At 34.6% G+C, this 20,975-nt stretch overlaps 1 protein-coding gene across 4 annotated transcripts; it reads right to left on the reverse strand.

The window, feature by feature from the left end:
- Window positions 1-11,654: 11,654 nt before the first annotated feature.
- Window positions 11,655-14,949, reverse strand: LOC112281446 (sodium transporter HKT1). 4 transcript variants are annotated; one of them, XM_090250227.1, is made up of 4 exons: window positions 14,737-14,949; window positions 13,164-14,318; window positions 12,732-13,025; window positions 11,655-12,433 (listed from the first exon to the last, which is right to left on the reverse strand). In XM_090250227.1, the coding sequence occupies exons 2-4, from the start codon at window positions 14,267-14,269 to the stop codon at window positions 12,214-12,216; spliced, it is 1,620 nt and encodes a 539-aa protein (XP_090106353.1). In that variant the 5' UTR covers window positions 14,270-14,318; window positions 14,737-14,949; the 3' UTR covers window positions 11,655-12,213. The 4 variants fall into 4 exon arrangements, with proteins under 4 accessions (XP_090106353.1, XP_024373745.1, XP_073390131.1 ...); XM_024517977.3 differs by lacking the exon at window positions 14,737-14,949 and adding an exon at window positions 14,526-14,730; XM_073534030.2 differs by lacking the exon at window positions 14,737-14,949 and having other exon boundaries at window positions 13,164-13,855; window positions 14,026-14,519.
- Window positions 14,950-20,975: the final 6,026 nt, after the last annotated feature.

Raw genomic sequence — 20,975 nt, forward strand, 5'->3', positions numbered from 1 at the left:
TCCAAAAATTCTACATCATGATTTTTGATGATTTTCTTGGTATCCAAATTCATTAGCTTATATGCCTCACTACATTTAAAAAATTCGACAAATACATATTTTATACATTTTTTATCAAGTGTGGACCTCATATAATCTAGTACCTTTGTATAAGCAATGCATTTAAAAATCTTTATGTATAAATCACAAGGTTTCTTCCCACTCCATACTTCTTCTAGAATCATTAATATAAGTACACTTGTAAGGCATCTACTCCTTATATATAACAAATTCACTATGGTTTCTATCCAAAATTCATATCCAAAGTATTGAACATGTAATATATTCCTTACTATCTCTATAATAGTTCCATTTGCTCTTTCAACAACTCCATTTTGTTGTAGAACATAACGAGTAGAGATTTAACTTGCAATATCTTAAATCTTCAAGAAATAATCAAAATACTTTGGCAAATGCTTATACCTATAGTTCGTATGCAACATCTTGATCTTGTATTCACATTCTTTTTGTCTAAATACCTTAAACTCTTCAAATCTTAAGAAGCATTCACTCTTGGATTTGAGGATAAAAATCCATATCTTTCTTAAAAAATCATCAATAAATATGATAAAGTAACTTGTTCCTCAAATTGATGGTATCATCATTACTCTACAAACTTCAAAATATACAATCTCTAATAACTTGCTTGCTTATGTTACAACTCCACTTAAAAATAAGGCCCTTTGTTATTTGTCTTAGATACAACCTTCGTAAGTAATTGATTTCACTAAGATCCAAGTTACTTATTATGGATTGAAGCTCTTTCATGCTCTTGGTATTCAAATCATCAAGATATTGTTGTAAAATGCCAAATTTATCTTAATCATGTCGAAACTCAACAAATATAGCCACTTCAATTCTATTTATTTTTTGCACTTGATGAAGTAGAGGTTGCCATTCCTAAAATCCTTAGCAACATTATATCTATCCAATGTCTTTATAAAACATATATTCTTATCTAATTGCATCTTAGAACCATATAAAATTAATTTACTCACCAAAAAGAGGTTTTTTAAATCTTATATACATATAAAACATCCTTCAATTTGATCCTCTTGATTTTTTTTCTCACAACAATCTCCACTATAATGGAATCCATTCTAATAGCTTATACCATGCCATTATCTTCCATAAAAAAATTATTGCTGAAATTTCTTTACAAATGCCAAATGAACACTTGTAAAGAATCATGTACTTAGAAGCATCTGAATTAGTAATCCACTTAGATATCGCAATGATAGAGATGTACACATGGAAACTAATAAAAAATCTTACAAATACAAAAAAGAATGTCAAAGCTTTTCATCAACGACATCCATCAAAACTAAGATGAAGAATAGCAAACCTTTGTTATAAAAGAAACATAATTTTAGAAAGTTTACATTCTACCTTCTATCCTTATTTGTAACTTCTATATAATTGTGGTGTTAAAGAGATGAAGAATTAATAGCCAGTAGATTCAATTCAAGAGCCATCATTTGTTGAATTATTGGACAAAACATTGTGATCATCATAGCCTTCAAGACGACATAATAGGGATGAAGACCTTCAAGAATAACATGTTCTTCTTAAATAGATGGCAAGATATAATGTGTTTGATATCACGACCTAAAAAGAGACTCTCAATATTTGGTGATTTTATGGGAGGTAGGCATGACTCTTAATCGTATTACAAATATTTTTTTTGAAGAAAATTATGAAAGTTTCAACAATGATCAAATCATGCAGTGATCTTTTTGTCTTAGAATGGGACATTATTCATGGCTGGAAAGGACCTATCAACTATTTTCAAAAAAAACAAAGATTAGAATAGATAACAAATACATTTTACTATATCTTAGACTTCTTTAACATGTCATCATTGCTCTTCATGGAAATTGTTTGTAAAAGAGAGGATAATATTACGGATATATATCTATTGTAATTATTATCTAGATAATATGAATACATAGAAGTTAAAAAAAATAAATTAATTTCATAATATCTTTTAGAAAAACTTCTTAGAAGCTTCTTAAATGTTATTTTGACTTTATATATATTTGTAGTTGATTGGTAGATTAGAAACTTGATCAACAAGCTAATCATATGCCACATGTGTTGATAGCTTGTGGAACAAAGTAATGATGTGGCGCCTATCATGGACATACAATTAAAGAAGGTTCAAGAAGGTTCTAGGAGGTTCTAGAAGATTCTAAAAGGTTCTAAGAAGGTTCTTATAGATCCTAAAAGATTCTAATAGATTCTAAGAAAGTTCTAGAAGATCATAGGGAACCTTAGAAGGTTTTAGGAGGCTTTAGATGATTTAAGAAGTTGTTGAAGAAGGATCTTAAGCTTGCTTTATTTCCAAGCTTTATAAAAACTTCTCAAGAAGCTTTCTAGAATCTAGTATATATAGGAGTCAAGGTTGAGGGGATCCTCAGTCTTGACAACTCATTTCTTGTGGTCTAGTTAGGATCTTCTTGTCTTATATGCAATTATTGTTCTAATGTCAAGTTAACTCCATTTCTTCATCTTGAATCCTTATCTTGTATATGGTCCATAATAGTTTGTCAAGATTGCCATAAAATAATATTAGAAGCTTAGTCTTTCTTGATAGAGAGTAGATTATCCCTCTTCTTGGAAGTACTATAGCATTCTACAGGTTGCAAATTATCCTCTTTTAGACTAATATTGTTCTTTTCTTAATATTCTTTTGGTTTTTTTTTTCTTTATACCATAAATTAGGTTTTTTTCTTTTTTTCTTTTGAATGCATGAGTTTCTCTGATTTTCTATGGCAAAAGGTAAAAAAGTAAATATGAAAAACTCCAATGAGATCAAATTAGATTATATTATTGATGCTCTTGAAGTATTAAAGATCAAGACAAAGACTTTGTTAAAGTAAAATAAAGAACTATATATGATCATACATAATGGTTAAAGAACCAAAGTGCCTCAACCACCACATCAAATATCAATAGAGATTTCAAATTCTCAAATGACTATGTTTCTTTCAACAAACATAGGAGGTGCATCCACTCAAGGCAATGATCTAACAACAATAATAGCAAAAGAACCAAGGATCAGCCTTCTAGAAAAGTTTGATGGCACATGCTCAAAATTTTATAGCTTTGTAAAGCAAGTATGACTAATCACCTTACTTCAACTTCAATGATATTTTACTAAAGCATCTCGTGTTGGTTTGGTTGGAACCTTGCTCTCAAGTCAAGCTTTATCTTAGTTCGCTCTATTATTTGACAAGAATTCACCTATATTGCATAATTTTGAAGCATTTTTTGCAGTAATTTGTCAAAGCATTTAGTGAACATGATAAGGTTCATTCTTCAACAACTAAAATTCAAAGTCTTTAATAAAGAACACGTTTTGTATCAATATATGCTTCAGATTTTTGAGAATTAATATGTGATATAAATTTGGGAGAAGATGCATTGATGAGCCAATTTCATTAGGAATTAAGAAACGATGTCAAGGACTTATTATTGTCTATGCTAGATCCTTAAACACTCAATGAAGTCATTAGTCAAGCTGTGAAGTATAATAATCATTTATTTTAATGATGACAAGATAAATGTTTTTCAATTACACCACATGTATACACCAATTATTTTTCATCTTCTTCACAATCAAACTCTAATGAGCATTCGGATGTAGAAGATATACAAATTGATGCAGTTTGCTTCAAATCTCTTTATGAACAAGAAAAAAAGCATCAAAGTGAACCTAGCCTATGTTTATATTATGAAAAATCTAGCCATAAGATTAATAATTGTTAAGAAAAATACCAGCATATATATTGAATGAGGAGTGCAACCACATCATCAAAAGCTTTGCAAAAAAATAAGGGCGTCCAGCTACAATAGGGACTGTGCAACTGGATTCTTCACTATCACAAACCAAAAAAAATCATGTACTCTCTACTAGTCTTTCTCATTGTTTTTCTATACATGTATAGTTAGCAGTCAAAAAACTAGAGTTTCATGCATTACTTGACTTGAAGAGCTTCTACATGTTTTGTTGACGAAGAATTCTCTAGATTCCTTAAAATTTGTATGGTCAAAAAATCCAAAGTCATACATGTAGAAGTAATAAATGGTCGATCTTTATCCTCTACAGATCTCACTTATGAAATAGTTCTAATAAAAATAACCTTTGATAACTATAGAAATTAAGTAGTATTTAACGTTATTAAATCATCATCAAACCTAGTTATTTTAGGACTTTCATGGCTTAAAAAATACAATCCGCAGATAGATTGGATATTCCAAAAGTTATAATTTCCTCTAATAGATCATAGAACCCTCAAATCTATGAAAAAACTTCTAACATCCAACAAGCCAAAATTTAAACAACATTTTTTTTATTAGAACAAGAACATTTGTGAAGGCAGCTAAATAAGGCATTATGTTTGCTATCTATATAAATCTACAATTGAAACCTCTGGTTGCTACAACAATAATTCAAAAGGCATATAAGGATATTGCAGATGTATTTGAAAAAAAAAATAGAAACATCTTGTCAAAGCATTATCATTATGATTGTACAATTGACCTTTAAGAAGATGCTCAATCACCATTTGGACTCATCTACAATTTATTCTAAAATGCGCTTATAACTTAAAAGGAGTACACTGAAGAAAAACTAGCTAAGAATTTTATTCGACATTCCAAGTCACCAATTGGTGCTCCAATATCATTTTTGAAGAAGAAAGATGGATCTTTATGAATGACTGTCAATTATTGCGAATTTAATAAAATCACGATAAAGAATCAATATCCATTGCCATTGATATGTGGACTTCTTGATTAATTTAGCCAAGAAAAGATCTTTACAAAGATTGATCTATGAGGTGCATATAACTTCGTATACATAAAGCAGGGAGATGAATGGAAGACAACATTTCGTACTAGATATAGACATTTTGAATATAATGTCATGCCTTTTAGACTTTCCAATGTACTAGCCATATTCCAATATTTAATGAATGACATATTTTACGAACATCTAAATGACTTTGTTGTGATCTATTTGGATGATATTCTAATCTTTTCCAACAATTTGAAAGATCACAAAAAACATGTCCGCCTTATGTTGGAAAAGCTATGAAGTGCTGGACTATATACAAAACTAGAGGAGTGTGTATTTCATGCACCTTAAGTTGAATTTTTTGGATATTTTATTTCCAAGAAAGAATTTTTTATGGATACAAAGAAGGTACAAGCAATCATCAATTGGACAAAGTCAAAAACTATACATGTTGTTCAATACTTTCTTGGATTGCAAACTTCTACATGATTTTTGTTAGGAATTATTCTAAGATTGCTGCTTTACTTATATGCTAGACATGTAAGGACAAGTTGAATTGGGACGCCAAAGTAGAGAAAGCCTTTCAAAGCTTAAAAGATGCTTTCATAATAGCTCCAATTTTGCTACATCTAGATTTCAACAAGTCCTATTTTATGGAGATCAATGCCTCAAACTTTGGATTAGGAGCAACCTTATTGCAATATGGAAAAGATGACAAACTTCATCCAATTGCATTATATTCTAAAAAATTCTCAGCAGCAAAAATCAACTATAAAATCCACAATAAAGAGTTGCTTGCTATTGCAAATTCTTTCCAAAAATGGTGCCACTTTCTTGAAGGCACCTTTCATCAAGTGACTATATATATAGATAACAAAAATCTTAAATACTTCATGTCAATCCGAGTCTTCAATCGTTGCCAAGCATATTGGAGTATATTTTTATCACAATTTGACTTTTGTATCATGTATTGATCAGGGAGCTAAAAAAAGTTATCAAATACATTATCAAGATGTTCCTACCTTGAATCAAAAGAAAGTGAGGTAGCATATAATCAACAATGGGTAACTTCATTTAAGCCTAAGCAATTTCATCTTTGAGCAACCAATGTATCAATGCCTGTAGATTTATCATTTTTTGATCACATTTATAAAGCCTCAAATATAGATCTTTTTATTCTTAATATCAAGCGCCTTCTCAAAAACCTTCCTGAAGAGTCTTCTAAATTCAAGTATGAAGACAACCTCTTGTTCTTTGAAAAATGTTTGTTCATTCCTAAAGAACCAACTTGCTTGCGCATTCTTACAATATGCCATGACTTTTCTATAGCTGGACATTTTGGATTCAATAAGACCTTCGAACTTCTATCTAGAGACTTTTGGTGGTCTAAAATGTAGAAGGACGTTAAGAAATTTGTACTATCATGTGATACTTATTCAAGATCAAAGAATCCTCGATATCAGCTATATGGACTTCTTCAACCCCTTCCTATTCCAAAACAACCATAGTCATTTATTTCCATGGATTTTATTACAAATCCTCTACCATCAAGTTCATTTGATAATGTCTTCGTAGTTGTTGATGAATTGATCAAGATGGCACATTTTATACCTTGCAAGGAGTCAATTACTGGTGAAGAAATGGTAAGCCTCTTTATTGACAATGTCTATCCTTATAATGGATTGTCAAATGATATTGTGTCAGATCGTGGGTCACAATTTATATCAAGGTTTTGGAAGGCACTCTTCAAGATTCTTAAGGTTGATATCAACCTTTCTTTTGCTTTCCACTTTCAAACTGATGGCCAAACAGGATAGGTCAACTAAATTTTTAAGCAATATTTGAGGTATACTATCAACTATCAACAAGACAAATAAAATTCCTACTTGTCATTGGCAGAGTTTGTATATAACAATATAATCTATGGATCTATGCAACAAATGTCATTCTACTCAAACTACAGTCATCATCCAAAGTTGGATATTATAGAGCCTTAAAAGTTGGAAAATTCAGCAGCAGAGGAGTTTGCTATGAAGATGGCCGAACTTCAAGCAACCATGAAGATTCACCTAAAAAAGGCTCAACAATGTTATAAGCTACTGGCAGATGAATTGAAGGAGGAACATCCTCTATTCTAAGTTGGTGACAAAGTGTGGCTTCTTTAGCATAATATAAAAATCAATAGGTCATGTAATAAGTTGAACTATCAAAGGCTAGGGCCATTTATGATTCAGAAACAAATCAATAATATAACTTATTGCTTGGAATTACCTTTATCCATGAAGATTCATTTAGTCTTTTATGTTTCACTTTTGAAAAAAAATAAAGAATCAAATATATCATATTAAAGATAACCACCATCTCCTATGATTGAAATCAATGATCATGTTGAATTTGAGGTAGAAGAGGTATTAGATTCAAGGATAAGACATGGAAGGCTTAAATATCTAGTTCATTGGTACGGATATAATATCAACGATCATACATAGGAATCAGTTGGCAACCTTGTAAATGTACAAATGATGGTTCAAAAGTTCCATCAACAACATTCATTCAGAGCAAAAGCTGCAAAATGAAGAACAATAGCTTAGTAAGATGGCTTCATCATGAAGATTCTTAGTTCTTGGCCTCATAAAGAAAGAGAGGATATAGCCTCTAAAAAGGTAATTTTTTCAAATGTTTAGAATGGTATAAGTCAGTAGTTCAAGTTTACGACCATAGCCTATTTATATTCTTTTGGTCTTGTTTACTTTATATGATATGGATAGTCAAGAGATAGATACCATGCCGGTCATACCATCTCAACCAAGTAGCTTGCGGAGATGACCTTGAGATAAAAAGTTGCTTAAACTAGGAAGACGTCAAAAGACATCTAGTAATAGGTTGCTGGTAATTGAGTTTGAAGTAGAACCTACCCATGAAGGACATCTATAAGGAATGTTTGCAAGACAATTCTATAACAAAGATATGAAAGTTCATGCTTGATCATAAGTAAAAGGCTTGAGGCACTATCAATGGCTACAAGGGCCTATGAACCATTTTCTTTGTGAAAAACAACTATAATATATAGTAGATATTATGTAATAGATCTTCAACTTCTTGTGCATATACTCACTTGTAGCAACATTGCTTCTTAGAAATCTCAAAGCTAGAAGAGGAGGTGATGTCACTGACATACAATTGAAGAAGATTCAAGAAGTTTTTAGGAGGTTCTAGAAGATTCTTGTAGATCCTAGAAGGTTCCAAAAGGTTCCAATAGATTCTAAAAAAGTTTTGAAAGGTCATAAGAGACCCTAGAAGGTTTTAGAAGGCTTTAGATGATTTAGAAAGTTGTCAAAGAAGAATCTTAGGCTTGCTTTGTTCTCAAGCCTCATAAAAACTTTTCAAGAAGCTTCCTAGGATCTAATATATATAAGAGTCGAGACTGAGGAGATCCTCAGTCTCGACAACTCACTTCTTGTAGTCTAGCTAGGACTTTCTTGCCTTAAATCCAGTTATTGTTCTAATGACAAGCTAACTCTATTTCTTGGTCTTGAATCCTTGTCTTATATATGGTCCCTAATAACGCTCATATAAAAAACTTGCTATGCAAGTTGAGATATGTATCATGCAAAGTCAACATGTTTTTAGAGGTCCTATAGAACGTTAATACATAGATCTTAAGTAGATAATATATATAGGGGGAAGAGTAAAGCCTTCTTCACTTTTTTCAATTCTTTTTTTGCTTCTAGTCTAGTTTCAAGAGTCTTTAGTTTCCTTATCTTTTGGCAATAGCCATTCCAATTTTCTTTTTAATACACATATTTCTCTATTTTTATTTTGTCATATTTTTTTGAAAGAGCTTCATTTGATTATTTGCTTTCATCAAGTTTTTATCCTTGACATATTGTCAAGGTCTTTCTATAAGGTCTTAAACTCACAATCTTAATAATTAAGAACCTAACAAATAATATTAGAAATCTATAAGGTTAAAATCAGCACTTTTTCATGCCAAAATATAAGTTTAGATCTTACAAACCCTAACATTAGTAAATACCATAAAATCTATTCCACACAAGTACAACCACTAGAGAATGACATCAACTTACTTGAATAGTATAACAAAGTGTGTATGGGCCTATAATCTATTGAAAAAATATATAAATAAGATACAAGTAGAAATCAGAATTATTGCACAAAAAAGAAGTGTGGAATGAAATGCCTTTGTCTTCCAACATCTTTTATTTATAGGAAGAATTTACATCTATTGTAGTTAAACTTCATCTATAATCATCTTCATCCATCCAATTTAATCCTAGATTCTTCTTAACCTATCCACCACATCAAACCTTAGTCACTATATTAATAAGTTACCTTCATTTTTTTTTATTATTCTTTGACCATTAGCAATTTATTTAAGGTAATTGTATCTTATTCTTATTTTAACATACCCAAAGTAATTGTATCTTATTCTTATTTTAACATACCCAAAGTAATTGTATCTTATTCTTATTTTATTAATAAAATGTTTTTCTACTGATAGCTTAATATTTTTTGTACTTGAGAACTATGAAGGTAAAGGTATCTGAATTTGTTTTGCTGCTCTATCTTTAGCAACATTCCTAATCGATTGATATTTTTTAAGACTTTTCGGGCATGTCTAACACATCTCAACTTTAGAAGATGGGATTATGGGCCTGAATTGGTCTTTCGTCTCTATTTTTCTCTCGATTAAATCAAAACCTGTTGAAGACCAGCGTGACATGTGTTGCAGCTTTTTATTTCCAGGTAGCAACGCTTATTGTGAACCGTGGCTGTACTTTGGGAAGCGATGATTTCAGCTCCACCACTGTCCTGTCCTGCTTCCTTTACCAGGGTGGACAACAATGAAAACATGAACACCACTCTTTTGGTTGTAGACCTCTTCTCTGTTTTTCTCACCAGCTATGTGAGGTGACGGTAAGTATGGTTTCACGCTCTAACTTTCCATTTGTGCAAGTTCAGATGTAAGTCACCGATTTCATATCTTCGCATCGCTACGGGTTGGTTTGTTCATGGGCAACAGTTGTGTAGCTACAGATTCAGACACAGATGGTAGTGAGCTTCACAGGTGAATCCAAATCATGCAATCCACAATCGAGATTGTAAGCAAGAGATTCTGAATCGACATAATCAAGTACATAGATGACTTGATCAGAGCATTTGACCCTTGAGAGGCTCCTTGATCCCGGTGGGCTCAAGTTCTAACCAAGATGCACAGAGTCTCATCGACATCATCTCCACTTTATGACAATGCAGTCTCCAGCAATTGCTGTTGCAATACTACGTGAGAGAGGGTCTGGCTGTGAAAATTCCCACTCTGAACCTCTTAACCTGAAATTATCTGCCACCTATCCTTCCAGTACAGGCACTTGTTTCTCTACGACCATCCCTCTCCACTACAAATGGCCCACCGTTGTAGCTTTGTGGCGCGCTGCACTGAGCAGTTGACGTCATTAATTCAACCATTCACTCTCTCAGGATTTCGGAGTTGGCTGCTACCAAGATGGTATGTGCATCATCATTGGGAGATTGCTCGGAATTAAAGGATATTAGATTCGCTAAGGCAGCAACAGCAGCCTCCAGTCTCCATAGCGAGCCGTTCGACGACGTTTAGAATGGAGGAATATTTTTGAGGAATTGAAACTTATCCAGAAGGCTGGGATCTAGTCGGTAAAAATTTCAGTATCCGTAGCTTTCCACTTGGTAACAAGATGGAGCACACCATCTGATTGACTAAAAGTGGGTTTGATTTTTATGGTTTCCACTTTCGAAAAAGTCCTTCCCTCAACAAAATGAATGTGATACTGAATATAAAATGTCAAAGATCATTTTGATTGGATGTAAGAGCATCTGAGTCATTAAAAAGGAGTGACAATGAGGAGCAGCATGTTGATGAATTCTTCACCACGGAAGCCTAGTTTTAGGGGCATATACCTTCTAGGTAGCTTTTTTTCTACTAAGTAAAGTAGCTTTGTAATTCTTTTGTTCTATGGCCTTTTAAAGTTTTCTTTTGGGTGTAAAGACCCTTTTAAAGATATTTTTAAAAATATTTAAAATTCCTAGATAAAGTCTTAATGTTAAATTTTTTTAAAAAACAAAATATACAATTCTAAAACAATTAATATAAATTTTATTTTTGAGTTGAATAAAAAAGAAGAGATAGAACTACTCAATTTTTTATAAGAGTTATAAAAGGTATTGTCTTCTACTTTTGCAAGATACTACAAAAATACCGTAAGATCTATTTTATCTTAAATTGTATCCAAATTATTATTACCAAAGTTTTATAGTTGATTACTGATATAAATTGATAGTAAACATCTACCAATAATATCAATTAAATCCTAATAGAAGTACTTAAGAAATTGTCCTTTGTAACAGTTTCAAATTTCAATAAAAAAAAAAAAAAAAAAAAAAAAAAAGAGCTAAGTAACTATTGTGGATCTTAATAACATTTAATGCATAGACCATTTTAGAAGAAAATCTCTTCATGTCATGATGTTATTTCAAAACTAATTAAGTTATAGTTTAAAATGATTATAAACTTGTAAAAATGGTGTATTCTGGAATAGTGACCTTGCCAAGAACAATTAGGCTTGCCACAAAAATAACCATGTAAAATGTTATAAAAGCTAACTAATCAAGTCAAAGATATGATATAGTAAGTTAAAAATAATAATAATAATAATAATGGATTGAATATACACAACTTTGAAAATACATTACATGTTGTCAACATAAAATCTGGTCTTATTTAAAGAATCAATGTAGCAATGCAATCACAAGAAATAAATTAGAAAAGAAGTCTAGTAAAAAAATTGCAATAAAAATTACAAGGGTCAAAACAAATATTGTTCTATCTCTCTTTCAGTTGCAACCAGATTGACAAGGTCTCAATTTCATCGGACATATTGCACTGCATTTACTATAAATAAATAAAATAAATAAATAAATAATCATATTCACTGATTGTGCTACAATCTGGCTGGCAAGTGCAACATTAGGAAGTTTCAGTGCGTAATTACTAGGAATTAGGGTTTAAGATTAACCAGTCCTTCAATTAATTTTTCCCCTGTAATTTCTTTTGAGTCACTGCTAGTTGCTCGTCACAAGCTTCAACTTCGGTGCAAAACGGTGGTCGCACACTTCAACTCTTTAGTACAGCTTTGTGCATGTTTGTGGCCTCATTTCGAAACTTAGTATGCAAAGTGAAGGAATGACGTTGTGTATTCAGATGTGAGGTCAGAATGTGGAAACGCAAGTTGTGTATTCAGAGCAACGAACGTCATTCACACCACTGGGGAGCTGTTGCGGCTGTTTGCTGCTTCCATGACCTTGGCTTTTTGTGATTGCTAGGAGATTGTGGAGTCGTCGTCGTTAGGAAGGCTACGGTGTTTACCCAAAATCATGCAGCAAATTAGAAGGAGCTTTGACCCACTGCTCCACTTGCCCGAGAAGCTGTAAGAGACGTTCTTACATTCGTCAGCTAATTGAGAGGTAGAACTGTTGCTGCTTGCTCGCTGCCATTGCTCGCAGCTGTAACCCAGTGACAGACCCACGTTCCCGTATGCACTGCACACACACAGACTCAATGTTGATTGGTGTCATTGAGTGTCATACGAATCACAGGCATTCACATTGTTAACAACATCATCACAGAATAATGGAACTATCACTATTATCAGGAATTCGTAACAGAAGTAACGACCCCAGCTACTGGTTCTTTCATTCTTGTTTGCACTACGGATACTGCTGTCGGCTGTGAGGTGCTAAGTTCCTGACAGATAGCCATTCTGGACTCATGCCACCATAGAATTGCGAGTAAGAAATCAACAGCAACGACATGCTAATTGCTTTCGGAAAAACCAACCTGATGACTTCGAAGACGATGTTGAAAACGGAGTAGTTCAGAGGATCAGAGTTAGTGTTGCGCATTTCCAAAGTGCAGACGAGGAAGACAAGGACGAAGAGAGACGCGGAATCCCTCGTCAGAAGCTGTTTATACTGTGTCGATAATCTGTTGTCATCTGCGCCATCTGCAGTACTTTTATGCTTTTCTGGATCGCACAGGTCGGAGGTACTAAATAGGTGAAGCTGGTTGAAGTCGGTGTGCGTCAGTCGCGTGTGTTGACGTGACAGGTATACAGGATAAACTGCAATGCACCTACCAATGGCAGAACATGACAGACTTCTTAGCTGAATACCTTGTAACATCTGACAGGTGCACGACTCGACTCTAGAATCGAAGGTTAGCAAGAAGATCACAAGATCGGAGATCACAGCGATGATAGAGGAAACTTACATCATTGCAGAGTAGAGGACAAGCAGAGACGGAGACAAAGTGCTTAATGTCAGAACGTTCATTCCAGAACTGCGTGTGTTTAGCGACTGAAAGAGCCCATCCATCAGCTTGATCCATGCACTTCGATCAGGCAGGGCTGCCAAAGCGGCCGACTTCCACTCCAATGCGCAAAACGCAATCAGGTCCACCGTATTGAACCCCAAAACAGTGGCAATTATCCATAGGCTTTGCATGTGAGGAAATAGGTGCGTGGAACATCGGCGCGGATATCGAAGTAAAAAGTTGTATACATCTTTCTGAGGATCATCGGTGCGCTTCAAGGTGCGAAGCCCCCAGATTATGAATCGCAAGATGGGCGGAAAGAGGGTGTTCCCTCCGAGGAAAAGAACCGTAAGAGAGACAAGCACGAGGGAGGACGTCGCAAACGGTACAAAATTCTCGTCGAGCGGGGACGATCCCGTGTTAGAGAACGCGGAGATGGACATAAAGATGGCGGCCAGGGTTGGATTGATACCTTGGGCGTCGAATAGCGAGCGGATCTTTGACGCTTCTTTGCTATTGAAGCTGTTGTTCCAGACGACAGCGAGGAATCCAAAAGTCAAGAGGACGACGATGTAGGTTGGAATTATCCAGGACAACGATCGAAGCGCTTGGTCCTCTAGCCATCTGGCAATTCGAAGGTCATCCGATTGCTGCGCTACTTCTTGCTCATCAGATAAATCATTGAAACGGTTTGCAATGTTGATTACTACCGGATCTGAATTAATATGTGGGTGTCTTCCAAACCCAGTACCAGAGTCATGGCTTTGAGCATCTACTTCAGCAACGATCTGCAGAGTGTGGTTCGATATGGGACTCATACCTGTGGCCCTCGAATGATGGCAGTCAGAAGAGTTGTAAGATGAGAGTTGTGAAGATGATACATTGGCAGCGTTGGACGTATCTAGAGCTCGGTTGTAGCGTAAGATGCGTAATCGGCGGACGTAAATAGGGAGGAGCGAGACGAAGACGCTGCTTCCGAGGAGCATGAGCACCATCAAGGTAAACAATCCTGTAGTGTTGAAGTCCCGAAGCAGCACGCTAGTGAGCCCGGTAGTAGTGACCATTGAAACTACAGTGAAAATGCAGTCCAGGAATGAAATCGAATTTCGCTCTCTGCACCACCACAAGGACATCGTTCCGACAATTGTCAAAACACCGTAATATGCTACATGCAGCCAGAAGAAGGTATGGGAACCACATACTATCCTCTTTAGCCTTTGTTTGCTGCTCTCCACCCTACGACGCATCATATCTGAATTAAACGGAGATTTGATCCATGACATGCTTAAACTCTGCATGAACTCCCGAGGAGTCTTGAACCTTTTTGAATGACCGATGTTGCTTGCTGAATTACTGTTCCGTGGATGAGGTGGTGCTTCGGTCAGCTGCTGCCCATCTGTCAAGGTTTTAGATCTGAGTGATGAAGAATACGAGAGCTCAAGGTTCCGCTATTTGAAATATGGATGAACGACTGTGACCAGCATACTCATGGTCTAGCAATCTACTCATGCAATCATCCTGACTCACGTACTTAGCCACAGATTGCGAAGTAGGTGACCCCTTGCTTCCTGCACTGTCGGCCACTCAACGCCAAGTCTCGAAGGTATGCATGGTGGATATGATAACAGTTCACATGTACTCGAATAGCAAGAAATAGATGCTTGTATTCGAGATGCGCAAGCACTACTGCCTGAAAAATTAACAATGCAATTTAGGCATATCATGGAGGTCAGAGGTGGGGGGGGGGGGGGGATTTGGTGAAGCATGAGTCGAATGAACTCGATGCTGCAGTTGATTTCAAGTATAAGATTCTTCCAGGATGATCTATTCCAGACAAGGCATTGCAGAAACATCCGTGCAAATTGCGTGGCGGGTAAAGCGTGCTGCCCAGCACATGAATCCGACCGAAAGGCAGCTAATGCGCCGGACAACAAGGCGACGGTGTTTCACGTAGGCACATGTGAGGCGCATGAAGAACCTCATGAACAACGTCCCGAACTCACAGCTGCTCAATGTACAGCCATCCCTACCTGGCGAGGCCCCAGCTCTTCCCAAATCCATGACAGTACCAAGCTCTATAGAACATCGTCTCCACACACTTCACTTGGCAATCAATCACGCTGCAAGACGACCCCACCCATGGCTTCACAACGCTGACCACGGTCACGGTCAATCGTCCCATTGCTATGGACCCACACAACCATCAGCAATAATCTCACTTGAGCAATTATGCATTCCAACCTCCTGTCCATTACAACCCTTGATGATATGTTCAAGTTCGGCTGGTGTATTATTCCTTGTACGTAACCCAACTGCCCCCCTTCGCAGTCGGGGCAAACCCATTTTTTATCCCTTCAAAAACACTGTCTCAGGTCCAATCAAAAGATTTCCTGCGTCGCCTTCGCCGTGCCGCCGTCTCAACCTCGTACAACGTCCGTGACAACTCTTTTGCGGTGTTTGACATTTACCTGGCCTCTCCAGTGCGAGGTATATCAAACAACTACCGGGTCACCTCTGTACTCATGTACTTAAACCGACTTCCGTCACATCTCCCCTACTCCCCTGGTTTCTAGACAAAGTCGAGCAAAGTCAAAAGAGTAAAGCTTCGAAGCAGTAAGATGCCTCAAGACTCTAAGCCTTAAACTTCCCTGTCAGAACATTTCCTGCAGCGTAGCGTCGGAGCAGAGAACAGACCCAACAACAAAGCAGAGTTTTGCAGGTAATAGGAAACAAAAATACAACAACAATAACCTGGACTCATCAATCCAGAAGTTGATCTAATGGCAGTCCTGGCAAAATTGTGTCGTAGTAGCTGTGCAACCTAGAGATTCAAAAATCAAAATGGGTTACTTTGGAGTCCACTGATAGTGCATGGCTCTGGCTCTTCAAAAGAAAGGTAAGGGATGTCTGGATTATGGTTGGGCTTTCTCCCTCCATCACAAACAAAAATCAAGCTCCAGAAGTGGTCACGTATTGGCAAATCTTGACACTTGTGGTTCAAGACTTACTCACACGGTCTCCAAAATCTTTTTTCATGCAATATAGAGCCGGTCCATCTGGTGGGACTCTGATCACGGCCTCATTGGTCCAATTACTCCCTCCTGAAAGGCAGCTTTATTACTCAAAAAATGAATGTATTGCATGTACAATATATATAACTAGAAAGCTGGAGGAATTTTGAGCTTTGACGAGGATAAAGGAAAAGGCCTTTGGAAGAAGAAACATTTCACTAGAATATTCTTTCCTCAACTGTACAAAGTTGTAGATCCAGCCTTCCAAAACCAAAATTCATAGACCAAGTCCCCCATAAGGAATGAGGCCATCTAAATGTGGATGATTTGGCAAAGAGGCATTGCTATAAATGTATGGAGGGCACAAGGCTGCACGTGAGACTTTCTTTTGTGTCAATTATACTTCCCACAACTTCCAAAGATTGTACTAAGTAGATTACATAGGTTTTGGACTTTAGACAAGCCAAAAGAATTCGGGATTGTGCAACTTCATTCATACACAAGATGACTTTTCAAAAGAACAAGCCATCTTTCCAGCACAACTGCCTTTAAAATTCAAAAAATCCAACATGTGGTTGTTAATAGATAGCCTATGTAATTGACACATTTGTGCTTGATGAAAGGCCAAAAGTTTTGACAATATTATGTGGAGTGACTTTAAGGAAAAGGAAATTATTCGGATGAGATTACAAGGGTGGAGCAAGATTGCATATTAAAACAAGAAGGAAAAAACAAAACAAAACAAAACAAATAAACAACCACATCTTAATATTAATTTCTTGTTTAGATAGATAGCTTGGAAAATCCAAGGGCTTAGAAAAGGACACATAATCAAATGGAACTCTAAGCTTGTGCTTAACCAATTCATAAAACAAAACCTTTTAAGAATGAAAAACAAAACAAAACAAAACAAAAAAATACATCTCAAAGTCAATTTCTTGTGAAGATGGATGACTTGCAAAATTTGAAGGCTTAGAGAAGGGCACACAATCAAAGGAAATTTAAGCCTGTGCTCAGTCAGATCATAGTATACAACCTCCCAACACATTAGTTTGCACACAATAAGTAGTGCCATTTTTTATATATATTACAAAAGCCCCAACTTCTGTGCATTCAAGAGAGTATTAGGAAATTTGTAGCTCATATTCTTGAGGTGATGGATCCACTCTGAACATGCCAAAAAGATAAACAAACATACATAGTCAAAATAAACACTTGGAATTAACATTAAAAAAGAATGTAATGTATCACAGGAGACTGGACAGAGTGATGTTAAAGACTGGTTGTTCAATTGAGGAAGGGTCAACAGCAAACTGAACTCTTTGCACAGATGTGGGTGGATGTGGACAAATGTTGATGAGGTTGTGTGATGCTTTAGAGGCACTCTTTACACTAATTTTAGAGTTAAAATTTGACTTTAAATTCATTATTTTTCATGGGGACGGAAATAAATAAAGAAATAAGAAAAATAGTGTGCCTTGTTATATTTTTTAATTTCTTTCTTGTATAGATTTCTACAAGAACCTATATATTGTGATTGTGTTTGGAGAGAGCTCTTCAATTTATTTAAAGTCAAATAAGATGGATTTTGAATTAATAAAAATTTAAATAAAATTTAAATAATTTTAATTAATTTTCTCCCAAAATTTGATCAAAATGATGGACATAGAACTCACTTCACATTTTGCTAAAAAATATGAGGTATCAAAATGGTGATTGAGGGTCAAAAAAACTTTAAAACTGAAATTGATCACCAATCTGTATTAGCTTTATTAAATAAATGATACAGATAGATTGATGATGACAATAATATGTATACATAAATTGAGGGGAACATGAAGTTGATAACTAGAATTCAAGCAAAAAAAACTATATATATATATATATATATATGAAGAAGTATTGCAAAGAGAAGTAGATGAGAAGGCAAAGAGACAAATATGATGGAGCATTTTATAGTTCTCTAAGTTATTGATTACATAGATGTTGATGATGATACCAATACTATTTTCTTACACTGAATATATACAAGATGCCAAAATCATGTAGTCATTCATTTCAAATACAATGCAAATATATGTATATATTTGCGTGATATATATATACATATATATATATATATATATATTTGAATCATGAAACATACTTAATTACAAATAAAAACTAAAACTAGTGCAAGAACTTATGAAAATTGAACACACCTCCACTAATTTCAAATAGACCAATCTTAGAGGTCTTAATATTTTTCTTAAAAACAACACATACATACATACATACATACATATATATATATATATATATATAGACATAATGGGAGCAGACAAAAGCCATGACAAGGCCCACTTCTCACAAGGCTCAAAGGAGAGTGAAACTCAGAGCCAGAGCTTGAGCAGTGACTGAACATTGAGGAAACCCGGTGTATGAATCCCCAGAATGTGGGCTTCAATGGCATGGCCTGTAAGCATGAGAGAGACCCAGGTTCACGATCCACAGCCAGCCATGGCAATAGCCGCAAGCAAGCAAGCACACGATGCACGACCACTGCAGTTCCACTGTAACGCTTGCCATGCGAGTGGAGAACCGATCGACAATCCATGACGTGGAAAACGGAGAGAGGGGAATCACAAGCGCAGTTTCCAGCCACAAAACCAACTGCATGGGCTGTGTCAGACGGGTCTCGTATTCGTTGGACGGAAAGGAGGGGGCTCAAAGGAAGCGAATCTGTACCGACCGGGTTGCACAGTTGGTGGATCCTTCGCCAGCCAGGTGCAGTGTCAGATGTAAGCTTCTGAAAGCTCACACAATCCCGTACTAGATTGTTGCAAAACCTTTGGTGGATCACTGAACGAGCGAGCACCACGCAGTTTGAGGTTGGGTTTGAGTGAGGGTACTGTGTGTGTGCAGGCTCTTGGGCGGTGCACGTAGTGAAGTATCAACGGACTGTCATGATCTGTACACCACCCCAGTTAGTTCTTTTGCATCAAAAACTCTCGCTCTCTCTCACTCTCTCGCCAACAGTTCGTGCAGCTCCAAAGTGCCGCAACTTCGGCATCAGGTGGTTGTGAGTTTGCGGAGCTCTGCTCCAATGTCAAGCTTCGTCCGTTGCACACCTTAGTTTTGGAAGTCTTGTGAGGCCTATTGAGTATTTGTGAGATGCAAAGTTTTGTTGAGTTGAGGAAGATATTCTTAATTGCTATATAGATATAAATATATATATATATATATATATACAAGAAATTGTCTTTGCTTTAAGGGTAACATATTGAAGTCTTGGTGTCTTTAATGTTTTTATGAAGTAGAAAGTAATTGTTGTGGTGGTGTAAAATAGTTTTGGTGATTTTTTGCAAAGTGGACAAAACAACATAATTAGAGCCCATGGAATGTAGTTCACTGTATCAAATTTGGCTACTAGGTTTTTTTTTTTTTTTTTTTTTTCTCATTTATTGAGTTATATAAATAATGCAAAAATTAATTAATGATATTGATTAAATGATTATTAAACTTATAGATATATAGAGTCATGAAGAGATGGATGGTACTTTGAATGGATGCATATGAAGATATCATTATTATTATTATTATTATGATATATATATATATATATATATATATATATAAGATATTACTAATGATAGTAAAGTTTTTGCTACTCCTATTACAATCCACTATCCACTCAACATTTTTATTTAGTTAATTTTTCTCGAAAAAAAAAATGATAACACTCTTATTGTATAATTTAGCTATAAATATTTGATTTAAAAAATAAATAAATATGTTGAGTAGATGGCTGGTAGTGGTGGTAGTATTAAAAATTGGAGCGGCATCAGCAATGTCCTATATATATATATATATATATATACATATTTTGTATCTTAGTCCTTTAATATGCAAAAATAAAAAATATTTTTTATTTTATAGACAATAGATGCTAAAAAATATATCAGCACAAAAAAAATAATCAAGTAGTCAAATAAAATATATTTAACTTTGTAATTGATATAATCAAAATATAATATTTTTTTAGAAAAAAATTTAGAATATATATTTTTTTAAATTGAATATTTTAGCATCCAAATTAGCATATTTGTACAAATTAATTTTTATTCTTTTTTATTAATAATAAGTAGATATTCATATCTTTTATATATCTTTCATATATATTACTCGGATATATATATATATATATATATATTAATTTTTTTAATCTATTTTAAATTATATAATTACATTCATTGTTTTTATGATATATTCTTATTCTAAAGTGTGAGTTGATTTTTTTTATTATTTTTTTTTAATCTGATGTAAATGCTAAATTTTTGTTTTAAACTTTTTTTTATGTTAGCTTTATATAATAATTTCGATGTTCATAAAAGAATTAGAAAAACATCCTCAACACAAGTCTATTCTTCTTAAGAAATGGGACAAATTATACATAGAAAAAGACATAATTGGTCTTAGAGATGATAGAGTAATCAAATTGAACTTTACATTGGTGTGGTGTAATTTAGTTTTGATGGTTGTTCCATGTTTTTAGTATTCTTAGCTCGTCCTCCAAATATAAGGAGTTAAGTATTCGAAAGTATTTATTATACTATATTAATACATAGGATATACTTTTTTATCAAAAAATTTTAAAATAATAATAATAGTAATAATAATGTAATGTAGTCTATTAAATAATATTTTACTAATATAAATTTTATTAGAATAATTAAGTTAGTTAAGTGATAAAAAATATAATTTACAAGATTATCATTAT

This window comes from Physcomitrium patens, chromosome 1 (assembly GCF_059467195.1).
Source record: "Physcomitrium patens ecotype Gransden chromosome 1, ASM5946719v1, whole genome shotgun sequence".
NCBI classification, from domain to species: domain Eukaryota; kingdom Viridiplantae; phylum Streptophyta; class Bryopsida; order Funariales; family Funariaceae; genus Physcomitrium; species Physcomitrium patens.

Excerpts from the sequence above, each read along its gene's own strand:
- LOC112281446 (XM_024517970.3), bottom strand. The coding sequence starts at position 14,503 with ATGCAGAGTTTAAGCATGTCATGGATCAAATCTCCGTTTAATTCAGAT. Across the intron at positions 13,026-13,163 it reads GTCCTCTACTCTGCAATGAT|GTGCATTGCAGTTTATCCTG; the intron begins GTAAGTTTCCTC and ends TGCCATTGGTAG. Across the intron at positions 12,434-12,731 it reads ATCGTCTTCGAAGTCATCAG|TGCATACGGGAACGTGGGTC; the intron begins GTTGGTTTTTCC and ends GTGTGTGTGCAG.